At 35.6% G+C, this 17474-nt stretch overlaps 1 protein-coding gene across 1 annotated transcript in view; it reads left to right on the top strand.

The window, feature by feature from the left end:
- Positions 1-3689: 3689 nt before the first annotated feature.
- Positions 3690-17474, top strand: part of UMODL1 (uromodulin like 1) — a gene marked incomplete at its 3' end in the record, with an annotated part of 44510 nt that continues 30725 nt past the window's right edge. The window contains exons 1-5 of the mRNA XM_081953169.1: positions 3690-3802; positions 7397-7639; positions 15171-15332; positions 15696-15811; positions 16292-16477. Of these exons, the coding sequence (XP_081809295.1) occupies positions 3703-3802; positions 7397-7639; positions 15171-15332; positions 15696-15811; positions 16292-16477 (807 nt within the window). The 5' untranslated portion in view covers positions 3690-3702. The remainder of the gene's footprint in view (positions 3803-7396; positions 7640-15170; positions 15333-15695; positions 15812-16291; positions 16478-17474) is intronic.

Below are 17474 nucleotides of genomic sequence, written 5' to 3' on the forward strand. Positions count from 1 at the left end.
TCACTTAATTCACGCCTTGGCTCTGACCCTGTATCCCTCTCTCCCCCAAGGTGTGTCATCAGTCACATTCCCCAACGAAGCAATTTTGCGGGTTTTAGAGATCTTTCCCTCCGCCCACTGTGGATCTCCATGAAGATGGCCTTGACATTTGCTGGCTGGAATGTGCTTTGTTTTGACTGAGGTGCAAACTCCTTGATACAGCTGCGAGGCTTGATTTCCCCATCGGCCTATGCAACTCGAGAATCGGTCGGAAAGGCTTCATGAGTTGACAAAACCACACAAATGAAATAATAGCAATACCAAAGCATGAGATATAAATTATTGGAGAGCAACTTCACAGTTTGGAAGAGCAACTTCACAGTTTGGAGATCCTCTAACACATGACCCTGAAGATGGAAACTATGACCAGTAGGGCCTGTGCCCAAATTCAGTTGTGCACCCTGTACAATAGGAGGCACTAACGATTTGTTCACTCCACATGTGGCTTACTATAATTTTCATAGGATTGCCTTTGAAGACCACCCAGAAACTTCAAATAATACAAATTACAGAGTCCCATCTGCTTATGAGACAGACCTGTTATTGCCTTGTAACTAAACAATTCTGCTAGAAGAGTTGCTCTAACTTGTGGTTTGCTTCTGAAGGCAGTTATGAATGGCCTAGGGCAGATAACTAGGGAGTCTACAAGATCTCATATTTTCAATTGATTCTACTCAACAAACAACAACAGAGTGCCTACTGAAGCTTCCACCTACCAAGAAGTAAGGCAGCCAAGATATTCTCTTTAACAGTTCTCAGCTTTGCCCCCTGAGATAAGAGTAGCTCCCATCCTCATTGCCTTCCAGATGTTGGCTGTTCTGGAAGACCATGGGGACTTGGGGAGTAGTTAATGACTGTTGTACAATATAAAGTTAAAAATGATGTAACATAATGTAATATAGTTTTAGATTATTGGGTTTTATGAATCCTATTGAATTGGCTCTGTTTCCTTTTGAAGAGCCTGCTCAAAATGGAAGGAACTTCATGCATTGATAAATATATAAATAATAACATGTCCTTGAATTTTTAAACAAATGCAAGACATAGCAAGTGGTTTAGGGGCATTCCATAAATCTACATAATTTATAGTCCATTTGAAAAAGACATATTTAAATTTTTTTGGTAAAAATTGTTTATGTAATATAATATAACCGAAAGAAGGAAGCTAGAAACAATAAACAATTTAATAAGGTGCTGTGGGAGTTCTTCAGGATCAGGCTTATTAAAGGTAGAACGTTAAGTGATCAGAAGACATTCAAAAGATATAACTATGTGGGCTATGTGCATTTTGCCAAAACAAAAAAGAAGTGTAACTCAAAAAATTGTGACAGAAGTCACAGATTTGCTCATGAGTTTGAGTATGCAGGTAGGTAGGTAGGTGGTAGGTTGCTGATATAGAAAAAAGAAACACAAACCCACATGAACTTACACAATCTGCAACACCACACCACACCATGACCTGATGATCAGATGTACTAAGTTTGCCCTCCAAATGTTACCTTTTGATGGGGAATTTCTTTGCTCTCCAATGTTATATTTAAATCAGAGTAGAAAGTAGCCAGAGTATTACCCTTTGTAAAATGGGACAATGGTTGTTCTCATATTTACAGAAGTTTGTATGTATTCAGCATAACACTGAGATACCCAAGATGATACTTTCTCTTCCTTTCTTTTTTTTACAAGTCAGATTATTTTTATCTCCACCAACCTAATCACTGAATATATTAACATATTTGAAAAATAGATATATAGATACTGTTTTCCAAAACCTGTTCTGAATTCCCAATGGAATACTCTTGATGTGTTTCCATGGCACTGGTGCATGATTCACTATGGTTACCATAGCAATAAAATGCACACTATCCTCTAGAGATATGAACAACTATTTTTAATGCAACCAATATGATTCCTTTAAATATTTATTTTATCTCTTAATTAAAATTATTTTTCAAGGCTGCATTTGTATATGTATCCAGCACTGATAATGGGAACAGAAAAGAAAAGTAGAAAATTTTATTAATTTTTCTTGTGTGTTATTAGATAAACATGAAAAATGGAAGGATTAATAATATCAAGTCAGAACTGTCTGTAACTTTTCTTTTAAATGTTGTCTCAGGTGCTCCTTAGATGTTAATTTTCTACATAGTCCCTTATACTTTTATAATCATGGGAAAGACAGCAGAGAGGAAGTGCCTGCTAAAATATGTGATCCCCAAAGACCTTTCTCAAAAATACAGTCCCAAGTGGAGAATATTTGCATACGGTAGATTCTAAAGACCTAAAGCTACTGAGATCATGACCACACAAAATATAAAATAGCAGCAGAAACAATTGATTCCTTAAGGCTACAATCCTAGGGAGAAAGTGCCACTCAGCACAGAGGAACTAACCTCTTTCAAATAAAATTCTTCTGTTAGTAGTCTTTGATCAGAAGTGGTCCTTAAAACTGTACTATATTAATCAAAAAAATTTCTAGATTATGTTGAAGATTTTGCAAATAGTCAGTACATATTACCATCTCTAGTGGCAATGGTTATTGGATTACTGATATTAAGACTCTGGTGGCCATATTCCCTGCCCCCTCTCCTGAAATAAAAATGGTGAAATATAAGAAATTAATTTAATTTTTCTAATTAGTGTCCAGATCTACTATAGCAAAGCACTAAAAAACCCAAATCTTTAATCCAATGTATATCAAGATGAAAAAAAGTAAAGATTTTCATATGTGATCTAGAATTTATGGTGCTATGCGAGAATACAAGGTTTAACTGCCACTTCTTTTGTGGCTTTTCTTGAAATTTGCTGAAAATTTGTAAAGTAGTGTCTTTATGCAGAAATATAATATACACAAGTATTAAACATACCAACTTTTCACTCTGAGGTTGGTGGGGATGGGGGACAATTACTTAACATTGTTGCCTAATCAACTGCAGCCTTTCCCCCTTTCTAAAATGTTATGCAATTCCTAGCCACTTTCATATCTTTAATTTTAATCTTGGCCTTCACTTGTTCAATGTTTTATTTCTTTCCTCTCCTGCTTAGTTCTGTCTAGATTTCCCCCCAGTTTATGAGTCCTCTCTTCATAAGGGGAAGGAAAAGGTGCTGCTATCCTCCGGTCCAGTGAACCAATATTAGTATAATGGAGGGATGAAGATGCTGGACTTGGAGAGACCCCAGTTCAAGTCCCTACTTAGACATATTGCTTGCAGAGTGAATGTGAACCCTGACTTCTTCAGCCTAACATGTCATCATAGATTACTGTTATGCAGATAAAATAAAACCCCAATTTCCACTACCTTGAGTTTTCAAAGAAAATGCAATGATTTAATTTAATAAGCAATATATCCATCATTTTGTTCTCTCCCAAAAACATTATCTTGTTTTTAAGTTCATGGAAGAGTGTTTTCATCAGATTGTTATTCTGTACATGAGTGGAACAGGTTGCTGAGGACCAGGATGGGTAATTTAGATGCAGGCAGTCCCTTGGGAAAGCATTAACAAACCCATGCAAGCAAGATACTGGCTGGATTCTCTCTTTGTTCCAGGACCAACGTATACCTGTGTACAAAGGAGAAAAGCAGTGACTGTTTTCCTTTATATCCTAATAACTGTATGTAATACTACTAGCTCTTTTGCTTTCAGAGAACGGAGACAAATTAAAACATGATGAGGGACTCCTTTATTTTATTAACTAAAGTCTTGGTAACTTTTGTTTTCATCCTGTGCATCACTTCAGCAGAGAGCGCAAGCAACACCTTTACAGGTGAGTCACCATGCTACAGTTCAAATGGTACTACAGTAGTTTCATTTCAAGGATAATTTTAATTTAGAACCATAGATTTTGTTTGTCATATAATGCAGATGGTCATTCATCCTGAGCCCCAATGCTAATCATGGATTTAATATTTTGAACACTTTGATGTCAATGATTACTATACTTTCAAAATGATATTTTGTAAAAGAGATGTCAACATCTTTTGTCTCGCATTCTTTCCCTTCTTTTCTGAACTTGGTGAGACTTTGTTTCATTTAAATTTGTATAGAATTTTTAGATGAACAATGTAAATCTTGGAGAAGATTGTCTTTAGTGCTGCTGAAACTTCTATATATATCATTTAGGAATTCCCATTTTTTTGAGCTAGGGGACATATGTAGAGCTTTGAGAGCATGTTATAGGTATTCTCACAAAATGGCTGCCAAGATGACTATTCCAGTTACTGTTCACCAGTTTAACCAAAGTCAAACTGCTGAGCTTGTTCTCAGCTATCTCTTTTAGCCTTCCAAATGACCATTTAACATCTCTTTTTGTTTTGTTTTATTTGCTGGGTTGGTGGACACACTTTCAAAGCAGGCAGCGGTACTTCCTTTAATTATGTCTTGTTAATTGTGTATGTATATACCAAGTAAATACATTTTGAAAGACAGTACCTCTTGTTAATTTTCATTTTCTGAGATTGGCTGGAATATAGCCAGGGCCTAAAAGTATTCTTAGAATAAAGATCATACTTTAGACTGATGTTTTGCTTTGAAGCATGATAGTATTCCATTTATCTATTTTAAGTTAAAAGAACTTAACAAACAAACAAAATTAGGGTGCCTGTAGGTTGTCAAAGGATGCCAAAAAACATATCTCCTGATACATGAGAATCCTGTTTGGGATTCTGGATATAAAGCTTTGCCTGTACAGTTTGCCATTCTAGAATCTTATTAGCACATTCTCACTTCACAGAACTGTCTGAAACAGCAGAATGAACAAAGCAATTCTGGTGGAGTGCCTTATTTTAAGAAAAAAAATGAAAAATGCATCTTCTTTTCCTCCAATACTTGCATTGCCTTATTTGTTGTAAATTAATCTTCCCCAACTATTAGCATTGCAGGAGGTAAACATTTCAGCCTCTCTTCCTAATTTGTTATATCAAGACAGATGAAAAGAGGCTATGAGATAGGGAGTTGTAGTTCTTTATTTTCAACTTTAAAAGATTCTTTTTACTGGATGGTTTGGCAATGATAAGTTTTCTCCATTGTTTTTTCTCCATTAATAATTGTGTAAAAGGGACTGTAATGAAATCCAAAATATTGCAATAATTATTGAGGTTATAGTTTGTAATTATTCTGTTGAATCAATTATTTGTATTGCATTTGATTTTGCTTCCTCAAATTACATTCATGGATTTATATTATGGATCTGATTATTTAATATACTAGCCAATAACCCGGGCATTACTTCGGTATTTATTTATAGGGGGAAAATTTCCAGATCAAATGTAATTTCTAATGTTGGATTTACCCCCTTATCAGAGGGAGGCCCCTTGTGGAGTACTTTGAAGCCGTTACCATGGCAACTCCAATGTGCTGTACAGTAGAAGTCAGTATGGGAGTACGGCACAATAGGCTGTATCTTAACAGAACACATACCCCGAGGGGTGTTAGGGATGTTTTACCTCCACAGTATTTTTCTCCAGAGAGTAAGTAATCTGTGTACCAAGTTTGGTTGAGATTGCTCGAGGCGTTTCACAGTTACTGCAGTACAGTAGAATCCATTTTAAGGCACAACAGGCTGTATCTTAACAGAACACCCCGCCCGAGGGGGGTTAGGGGTGTCTTAACCCCACAATATTTTTCTCCAGACAGTAAGTCATCTGTGTACCAAGTTTGGTTGAAATTGTTGGAGGAGTTCCAGAGTTATGCTGGAACATACACCCATACCCACTCACACGTTTTTATATATACAGATTCATCACTATTTTGGATGAGACTCCTATGTATGAGAACTGGGGAATTCACTTTTCCTAAAAACAGATTTTTAAACAATAATCTTCTAATTCTCAATCACCTCACCTCATATGATTGTTGTTTTGGGGAAACAGGAGGAGGAAGGTGTGTTTGATATGTTCGCCACCTTGAGTTATCTCTAAAAATAATAAAGGTGGAATATCAATCAATCAATCAACCAATAGGCTTTATTATAACAATACCAATGAAGAAAGATAAGCAGTTTACAGCCACAATATATTTTATACAGAATATGTAGTATATTTCAAAAGCAATTTAACCATAGTTTTTTACTGTTTGAGAAAAATCTTTAAACTGTTACTTGAGCAATACAATTTGCCACCAAGGATTGTAAAATGTCAATATTTTAAAGGCATAGTATTTGCCTGGATTGTCAATGTCAATAAAAGATAACCTGGTAAAATGGTAATTAGCCAATAATTATAAACCTTGTAAATATCCAATAAATTTCCAGTAATTGTAGTGGAAAATTCAGCTCATAATTGAAAGACATTCACACCACATGCACCCATACCAAAGCACATTTTAAATTAGCTTAATGGCAAGCTAAGTCTTGTAACTAAGAGCTATACAGCTGAAAATGCTAATTTGTAAACAAATTTTGCTTAGCAATTCTGCCCAGGGGAACAGTAGTTTTCTAAGAGCTGGGCCTCTATATCTTCAGTGCTTGGTTTTGTTGTTGGATCCTAATTGATGCCAGCAGGACTTTAGACTGCAATTATTGTTGACTTCGATATTTATTTAGAAGTAAAAGTTTAGCATTTGCACTGAAGCAAATTTATTTTGTAAATGGCTTGAACAATGTGGCTTCCAATCAAAATGGACAGAATATAAGAGTATCAATAGCAAACAATAGGTAATTACAGACAAGCCTAAACAATTTATTGTGAAAGTTTTAGGAGTATCAGACATGCCAACATCAAGAAGAATATACCACAGAACTCTTTCACATGTGTGAAAGCCATCCCAAAGATTCTTAATTGTGTGTGTGTGTGTGTGTGTGTGTGTGTGTGTAATCTTGATCAAAAAACTTCTTCAGGAGATTACCATGTTCTGCTGAATGACTGGGTCAGATCTGGGTTGGCTTGCTGTATTAATAGGTATCTAGTTATACACTTATTTACTTTATTTTATGCTCCCCATTCCTGAAGGTTCTGAATGGATTTTGGATAGTTTCTTTTAACATTTGTCATTTGTTGATCAAACATGATCTTGCATTATTTCCTCTGGACCTTAGACCATACTCAAAATCATTAAAATATTGATTGAAAAATTACATGTTATCAAACTAATGTCAACTCTTAGTGACCACTGAACGAATCTGTACCTAATATAGTCTTTCTGTTCTTCTAGTGGTGTGTATCGTTTACCACTGCAAGTGCTTCCTACCATCGTTCTCTTCTCCTTCCTTTTATTTTTCAGCATTGTGAATCTACAAGGATAACAAAATCTTACGTTAACAATAGTGAACTTGAACAACATTCAGTTGTTTCCAAGTAGTTTGGTGGAAAGGTCTATGCCACTAATTCCATTCTAATAGATCACTCTGCTTTCTTTATTTTAGAGAAAAGTATCTCTTTGCTTGGTTACCATTTATGCAATCATTCTGTGATAAAAAATGTGAGCAAAACAGTTGCATATCAAAAATCATATGAGAAACAAACACCATGTGGAGGATGGATTCCTTGGAGAATGTGCACCACAACCTATTACAAAGAAGAGTACCATCCTATTATGGTCCAAGAAGCTGTGATTGTGACAGATTGTTGTGCTGGGTATGAACGAGTGGGTCTATATTGTTCTTTACGTAAGTATGACACAATGAAAAGACTATGGCCTATGAATTGCAAAACCAATAATATATTTAATTACAATATAGAGACAGCAAGTTAGGTCACTTGCAAATATCTGGATGTCCTTTAGAAAGCAGCAAATAAACTGACTTTTGTGTATTTATAATCTAGTGCTGATTCTTTTCTTTTCATAAAACACATCTGGTAAATATGGTCCATATGCAACTATAGCTAGCTGGCTGGCTTATTGATTGATTTGATTTGATTTCTATAGCTGCCCATCTCAGCCAATGGTATATAGTATATTTTGGGTATTGAGATATAGAAAAAGTATTTTTGGCTTTAGAGTATTTTTGGCTTTAAATCAGCTGAGTGACTTTGGGCTATTTTCTCTCTCTCAGCCCAACTCACCTTACGGGTTTGTTGTGCGGAAAATAGGAGGAGGAAGGAGTATTAAATGGGTTATTTATAACAGTAATAAAAATAAAATAATAAAGGAGGAAGGAGTATTATATGAGTTATAACAATAATAAAGCAGGATAGAAATACTTTAAAAATACAAATAATGTTCTATGCATTGAAGAAAATCCCTGATGTTCCTTAAAGTTGATGTATCTTGTGGAGAAACATATTTAAGTCCAGGTTGGCTCTTATATGGGTAATCCTTTCCAGGAATAGTATGATTAGGTCATGTATTCATTTCAGTGAAACTTTCTCATGGATTTTATTTCAGGTTTATAACCATATGTTCAACGGTCAAATGAATTGCCATATTTGAGAAGTTGACAAGTTGAATATTAAGTGACTTCTTTCCAATGTAAAACAAAAATCTTGTATGTCACCATTATCTATATATGCTCAGCAATTTTAAGAGCCCTTCCCTTCATTTTAAATTATTCATTTTGAATTATTTTGAAAAGATAGTAAATTCCATGGTAAACCAATCAATAAATATAAGCTTCAAATCAATGTTAACTCCTGGAGTCTATCTTACATTTTATTTGGAGAGATTTTTTGATAGGTGGCCATTTATCTGCCTAGAGCTGAGAGAGAGTGACTGGCTTTGTGCCTAAGGCAGGACTAGAACTCACATTCCCCTGGCTTCCAGCCTAGTGCCTTAACCACTACACCAGACTGGCTCGAATATATTGTTGTCATTATTACTTAAACTCCTATATTATCCTGAATGTATTTTATGCATTCAGTATAAGAGTACTGTAGCTATTCTCTGAGGTGCATGTAAACCTATATGCAGGGGTAGCTTCTGGCCAGTGTTACTGCTGGTTGGCTTGTGCATGCTCATGTGCAGTTCAATAGAAATTGTTCTGCACATTTGCAGAACTCAAAAAAAAGATGGTGGCGACGGCGAATGGGGAACAGGTTCGGAGGTGTGTCCAGCCTGGGTTGCTGCCGGTTCTGTGACCCAGGCCAGCATGCCACTACTGGTTCGGGCGAACCGGGCTAAACCGAGCCACCTGCGCCTATATACCATTTCTTCAGTTTCATGATAAAAAAGATAAGATAAAATGAAACTGTTTTGAAATCAGGCAATGGTCATTTTGCTATTATTTGCTAGTACTTATTAATTTAAAAACCATTAGTTATAGCCTAAAATACATTCATTTAGGTAAATGACATGCACATAAAAATTCTCCTTTGATATATAACTAAGCCTCAGAACAATATTTCCATAAGTCCGACTATAGGCATGGTGTTTGTCCTTTCTTTATCCTTTCAAAAATGTTTATTAATACAAGAAATGGCTCTTCCATTGTGCAAATGTGCTCAGAGGTGTCTTGAAAGATCAATACTACTCAAAAAAATATATATTTAGCTCTTTTTTCCCCTTTCAGTGAAGAGGTGGTATTCAGCAGCTTCTGACCAGTTCTGGAGAACTGGTAGTGAAAATTTTGAATAGTTCAGAGAACCGGCAAATACCACCTCTGACTGGCCCCGCCCTCATCTATTCTCTGCCTCCCGAGTTGCAGCTGATCAGGAGGAAATGGGGATTTTGCAGTATTCTTCCCCTGCCATGCCCACCAAGCCACACCCACAGAACCGGTAGTAAAAATTTTTGAATCCCACCACTGTTTAAGTGCCAGATACAAATTCTGCCTTGATTACTATTTTCAGCTATTTCATATATTTTACAATTGGGAATTTTTATTCCCAATGTAATATATTTTTCTAATCATTTTAAAGGAGGAGATTGCATCATTGAGTCATTATGACTGACTAGTTGAAATACAATGTAAAGTACTATCCATCAAATTCTAATATTGCACATCCTACTTTAGTTTTTAGATTCTGTGCAGGGGTGGGTTCCTGCCAGTTCTAACCTCTTCTATAGAAGAGGTTCCACAAATCTACTGTGCCATTTAGAACCGGTTCCAGCTACCTCTCCCCGCCCGTCCGCACCACGCTTGCCCCGCCCACCGCTCGCTGATTGGCTGGCTCACCAATCACCCTGCCCGCCTCTAAGAGTCCTATCTAAACCTTAAAGTCTTAAAGCTGTCAAGTTTGAACATTCCTGGGGTTTTTTTTCTAAAGGGTTAGAGGTGCAAGGGTCTTGTAACTTGACAGCTTTAAGACTTGCACACTTCAATGCCAGAGTTCCTGAGCCAACATGACTGGAGGAGGAATTCTGGGAGTTGAAGTCCACAAGTCTTAAAGCTGTCAAGTTTGAACACTCCTGGGTTTTTTTTCCCTAGAGGGTTAGGGTCTTGTAACTTGACAGCATTAAGACTTGCGTCCTTCAAATGCCAGAGTTTCTGAGCCAACATTTTGGTTGCTAAGCAAGAGCGTTGTTGAGTGAGTTTCACCACATTTTACAAGTTGGCCATGCCCACCCAGTCACATGACCGCCAAGCCACTCCCACTCAGTCACATGGCCGGCAAGCCACTCCCACCCAGTTACATGGCCGGCAAGCCACTTCCAGAAAGCAGACCACACCTACAGAAGAGGTTCTAAAAAATTTTGAAACCCATCACTGATTCTGTGATATCCTTTTCTTTCCTTCTGTTTTGGCATTTATTATGTGCAAAATATTATGATTTCTCATTTCGTCTCTCTGATTAAGCCCCATTTTTCTGGACCATAATGTCCCATTGATTTACAGAAGACTGTAGAAATTAACTTTCATGGAACGATATTGATCAGTCATTCTATTATATTGCTAACAAGCCAGTCCTAAAGCAGAGAGTGAACATTATATAATCACTGCATAATCAATGCAAAATTATGAATTTAGTTTGTGGCCTTTTCCTTTTACGTCATACTTGGTAGATCTATAATACCTCAGATTTAAAAAGTTTAATATGTAATTTAGAAGAGAGAGCCAGTTTTACCTAGTAATTAAGGCACCAGTCAATTCTTGTCACATTCAACCTTCTGTTGATAAGAAAAGCAGCCCCTGCATCTGTGGGAAGATGCTAGGAAGAAAAAAAAAGCCATTTAGAATATTCATATATTTCAATTACATTGCTCACCAACATGCACCCATGCCAATTTTCTTTAATTGCTATAAACATACTGTAGATTTGGAATTCTTCAGAATACATGTCAATGCTAATAGTAACTCTAGCATTTCAGAATATGCTAATGGTACTGGACCAAACTGAAATCAAAATTTGCTAGATTAAGTAATCTATTAATGTGGTTCATAGATATTCATCAGAAAAAAGTTTCCTTGACCTTAAAAAAATGCTACCCTGTGACTATGGAGATTTCTGAGTAGATGTTACATATAGTTTCATAGTGATCAAATAAAATTTCAGGAGAAAATGATTAGGGAGGCTTAGTAGAAGGGATATCATGAATTTCTATAATACACACGCAAAACCATCTCCATCTAGAGAAAAACGCTTAGAGAAAGTAGCACGACTTATACTAGAGCACCTCAAGCTTGCCAAAGATAGATTTAACAAGGTAAACTTATCTTCAACTGCACACAGATATAGGCTGCCCTAATCAGATTAGAGGTTCTTACTGCTCAGGAGAACTTGCAAATTATTCTATATGCGGGGATATACAGATCTATCTTATTTATTTCCCTAGTAAAGGTTAAACCATTTCCCAGACCGCATAGAACTAATATTTATGAATGGTATTATCTAGACATATTCTTTATCAACTTTTTCTTTTCATTATTTATTCATCAGTGGACAGTATTAAAAGTGTGTTACTGAATGACTCTTAATGTTTCCCTTGATATTAAAGTACGTATTTATGTCTGGATTCGAAATAATTAGAAATGAGAGGTGTTTAGAGCACTTTAGATTTTCCCTGGATGCTGTCACTTGAGAGTCTATTCTTTGGATGCTATATTTGTATCTATATAGCATACCCAAAAGTCAGTTTAAGTAGCAGATAACTTTGGCCACACTGTGACTCTATTCTATCATAACTGAAATTGCTTTATTTAAAATTAGGAGGAGCCTATTAAATAGATGATGAATTATATTAATTTAATCAATTAGATTTAACAATAACTAAATAAATTAAATTAAATGGAATTAGAGTGTTGTCTTGGCTTTCCCCCATACTTTTAGAAATGTAGCTCCTGGGTTAACATTTTTAAAAACTTTTATGGGGTGCTTTTCTCTTTCTTGCCACTACTAATTTTATTGATTAATTAACATATAGGAAAATATTCCCTGGCAAATTGTGATTGGCTGTGATTTTCTGAGACAGAACCTCTCAAGAAGTTTTATATGTATTGCAAATGGTTTGCTAGCAAGCAACAAATGAATCAGCCACATAAAATGTGCACCAGCCATTTACTGGCTTTCTGGATGCAGTAGTTGTCATGGGAATATGAATCATACTGAATTGTCCTTATCTCATCTTAGCATATCAGGCTACTTATGAATATTTCTCTTACAAAAGCCATAATCTCTTAGTCAGAAAACCTTTCAGAACATACGACAGACCTGGCAGAGTTAAAAAAATAAATACAAAAACACAGTAAATAAAACCTTTTGGAAAAAAGCAGAAGCACCATAACAATTCTTTGTATTTCCATTATTATTACATGGTTTTCAGGAGGCTTTTTGCTAGGGAAGACACTGACTAGGTAACATTTTTCCAGGGATCTCTGAGAATTGGCTTCGCTCCTGAGAATGACTCCTGTAATAATGACAACTTGACAGTCTTTTCAGAAACATGCTAGAGGTTTATGCTATAAATACTAGACTAAGATTATAAAATTATTTGGGCATTGATATTTTTTGTTATCAATAACTGATATAGATACATTAGCTCCCACTTACTTTGTAAGATTCTTTTAGCTTGGAGCCTATTTGTTTTGAATTAATTGAAGTTTTGTTAAATTATTTGCATATGGTTGCTTTGTGCTTTTTATCTTTCTATTTTCCTTTATTTCTTGCTTATTTCTAGCAGTCAAGAGTGTAGAATTGTTGGCTTTCTGGATGGTATTGGACTATAATTCCCAGGATAGCCAGAAATGAGGGATGCTGGGAATTTTTGTTCAGGAACAACTGAAGGGTCACATGTTTCCCCTCCCTGGGTGCAATTAGCTTTGGTGGGAAAAGCATCACTTCTGGGTGATTAAATGCACTTTTAGAGCTGATGAAATGAAATGCTCATAACCTCTGCTAAGCATTCTAGCAGAAGGATTCATACAAAATAGCATCTCTTGGCAATGATATACTCTAGGCGAAAGTCATTTCTGAAATGAGGGGGGGAAGTACTGACTGTTTATTCATCATTAAGGTCAAGGGAGTGGCTGACATTCATATTTCTCTGATTAGAGTACTGGAATGCTGTTAGGTCTTGTTATCAGTGAGGTACAGATGTGAGAGGCTGGCTTTCATTTTCATCTGCTTAGCTGGCATATAAAGATTACTTGAATTGGAACTGGATTTAGATTTCTGCATTGCTGGAAACTTTAGTCACCAAATTTTTGCACAAAATGTTGCTGGCCTGCAAAGTTTCTGATCAAGTCAGATATTTTTTTACAGTTGAAATATAATTGCCATCATTTATTGCTCCTTTTATGTTGATTAATAAATGTCTGCATTAAACCAGGCAAATTGCCTTAAAATAGGTGGGATTGATCTTTGACATCAGATTTTTGATATCAGCTTTGATATCAGCTCAGGAAGGAACTATGGCCCTTTTATGATTTGTGGACTTCAACTCCAAAAATTCTGGGAGTTGAAGTCCACAAGTCATATTGAGTGCAAATGCATAAGAGGTCACAACTCTTGCGTTTTGATGTCACAACTCATTGTGTCATTTTCATGCCAGAACAGTTTGTATGAGATACTACAGTGAATCCCTTCCATGGGCTATTTCACTGCTATTCTGACTCTCATGGATTGGGTGAAATTCTAATAATTATTATTATGAAAGGGTTGATAATATTTTCCACATTATTGAAAAATTATATAATTATTAATCACCACTAATGGTAATTCTATGTGTTGTTGCAATCATGTAAAATAATATGATGAAATCTATAACAATCCAAAATAATTCAGTATAATATAAAAAATCAACTATATTTGAAAAAGGTAGAGTCAAAAGAATCAAGCAATACATATAGGCACTAAAACTACTAAACTATCAAAAGGATTAAAATAATCATCTTTTAAAAATACTGGTGGTGCCAAGAAATAAATAAGTTGATTGTCAGAATGAAAACTGGTCTGAAGTTTAGCAGGCTTCTCTGGAGAAGGCCTTCCATTATCAACGTAGAAACCTTTCCTCAGAGAGCCACTCTTCAAACCTCAAAATCACTTTTCGTAAAAGTTTAGAAAGGAATCATAAAAAGTAAAGAACTAGGAATATACTGGGTTTCCAAATAGTGTACAGCTCTTTACTTCTGTGGATGAAAGCCCATGTCTCAAATTTTGTTCCAAAGTAAGCTGGAAGCTAGTGTGAAAAAGGACCGGCATAATTTATGTAAAGTGTCTGATGCCAATTCAAAACTCTCTTGACTATCTTTTTTCACCAGCAAAAGATTTGGTTTCATCTTAAAGGCAGACTAATATCCAAATTAACAATGGTTTCAGGCATGGCATTCAACTTCAGATAAGGTTTATTACCCTAATACAGAAATAAAGCGAGTTGCAGCAAGAGCTTCTGATATTGTATAATTAAAGATCTAAATCCACATTTAGGTTTCTCAGAGGGGAATATAAATACAATCTGGACAGAGGTATGGAAGCAGGGACTTTATTCTTGCTCTCTCTCTCTATCCCTGCCTTCATGTTTTGCCTTGACATTAGTCATGACTTAGACAAGGTAACAACAATTAAAGAGAGAGGGAACACTAGCAGGTGTCTCCAATGGTTGACAATTGACTCTGGGACTAGAACCTATTGAGTTAAGAATATTTTCTTCTCTGCTTCTTCAAAATTCTGTGGAAAGGAACTTTTGAATCTGATGTTCATAGGGATTGGCAAAGTTTGATTCAAAATAAATTCCATTGAGGATGGTTAGGCTCTTAGATGTACCTAAAGAAACTAGAATCCTGGCCAGTGAATGCACCTTTTCTTGTAAAATGTTCTGTTTTATAGCCATAAACAGATCCAGCGAGTTTGCTTCAAAACCTGGTGCCTGTCCCATGAAGATAGTGGAAGCAGTAAAGAGTTCATGTGTGTCTGACATGGATTGTCCAGGATATAAAAAGTGCTGTAAGACATCTACGGGAACCCACTGTTCAGATCCTGTTCCAGAAGGTATAGTAGTAAAATAGTATCATGCTACTTATTCTTTTCTTCTTCGGATATAGGGGAGTTGAGGCAGAAGATCTGATTTGTGGGTCTTTCCTTCTTGGGTAACCTTGATCTGATATTTCAGGTGTGTTTCAAAATTCTGTCAGGGTTTTCAAACAAAAGAGAACAATTACGATGCAGAATATATGAGTCTCATAGATAATTCTGATTGGTTGATTCAATGCATACAGTACATTGTCACACCTTGTGAGTCTCAGCAGTTAATCAAGACCACTGAAAATGAGAAGACCACTATGTTAGTTCAGCACCTATGCACTAATGTAAAGTTCTGACTACCACCTGATTGTTTTCTCTTTCCAATTCTAGAACGAACAGTGACAAAGTACTGGTATAATGTATCAGCCCTTGTGAAAACGGATTTCAGTGAATTATACAAAGTAGCTCCAAGACTTCTGAATCATTCACGCTTTTTGCACTCTGTGGTATGAATCAATGGAATAGTAATATATAAACTGTACTGTATATTTCTGTTGATGTAAGAAAGCCCAGCCTACATTGGACTGCCACCTACTGGAAAAGAAGTTATAGAATATATAGTTCCTCTTACATTTCAGATAAACCCCTTTTTCCGGTGTGTTTGCAGACAAATACATTGCTTGAACATGAAAACAAATTATTATTCTTAAAATGAATAATGTTGAATATTTATTAAATATTGTTAAAATTGCTTAAAACATATTTCAATGTAATTAAAGTAATAAATTATAAATTTCTGACTAAAATAATGCCTCTTCAATAGAGTTATCATGTGTTAATATTGAAACATAGTTTTTAGAGTGTTAGAAAGGATCTAATTTGGATTGCATTGTTTTTCATTTTATATATAGAATTTAAAGAAAAATTATTTACTTGTCTACAGTGGTATTTTATAAGATTCAAGAAGAGTTTCTCTCTTTTTCCAGATTACTGGAGCATTGTGGCCCATGAAAATCTCTGTGTATCATATCCAGACAACCAAGTCAGAAATTTATGCAAACACATTAGTGTCTCATGTCCTGGTTGGTCTGCAGCAAATGGTTCCATTGGACAATATTTCTTCTTTGCTGAAGAAAATTGTGATCGGAGTATCTGAAGTTATTGACATTGTTGTAAAAGGTTATTATTTCAGATATATTTGACTGAAGAGCAGCTCTATTAAATGGAGAGATTTTTTAAAAATTTCTGGTTTTACTTTGTGTTTGGATTTTCAGGATTAGAAAATAGGGTCTCTAGTGTGACAGGCATTTTTTAGGATGTGAGGAGGGGGGGCGGCTTCAGAAAAGAGTCAATCTCTTATACACATTATGTGACTCTCAACTACAGTTTGTCATATGTGATGAACTAAAAACTGAAGATCACAATACAAATTTATCTTTTGCGGTAGTATTTAGTCACATAGTAAAATTAACATTCACATCAAGACCTTAATACAATGACTGCTTTCACTTCAATGCAATCAAGAGTTAAAGCAGCACCTACACTGTTTCTTAAGGCCTAATTTTACTTGTTCTTTAATCTGGGGAAAAATGTAGAAAAAAAAAACCCCAAAAGCTTGTATAACAACTAATCTAAAACTTATTTCAGCAAATGCAATTATTGATCTATAGACATGCAATCTAGTATTTATCTAGGGCAAATATATCCTGTCTGTAGGGAGACAAGGATAAAACTTTGTTTAGTTTGATTATATATCATGGGTCAAAAAGGTTACCATTGAGGGTATGGCCAGTCACAACCCCTACAATTTCTGAAAGGTAAACTAGCGAAGTTGCTTCCCACCACCCTCTTTATCTCCTATTCCCAAGATGCTCTCTATCATTTTACTTTTATCTTTTGTTTTTCTGAATAACTGGACATACAGTATTTCTGATTAAAGCATTTGGCTACAATTGCCATTCTGTGTCTTGTAAATTAGATGAGATCAGAGGCCACAGCATGGGTTTTTTAACGTTCTAATTACCCATTTATTTTTCTTAATCAAAATAATAAAAAATAAATTTGAGGGGGATGGCAGGAAACCTGCAGGTATAAGTGGTGTGTGTGTGTGTGTGTGTGTGTGTATTCAGTTGAGTAATCTGATCTTTGAAAGCAAGGAAAAGGAATAAA

The sequence above is a fragment of the Natrix helvetica genome (assembly GCF_964273705.1).
Source record: "Natrix helvetica genome assembly, chromosome: 4".
NCBI lineage: Eukaryota > Metazoa > Chordata > Lepidosauria > Squamata > Natricidae > Natrix > Natrix helvetica.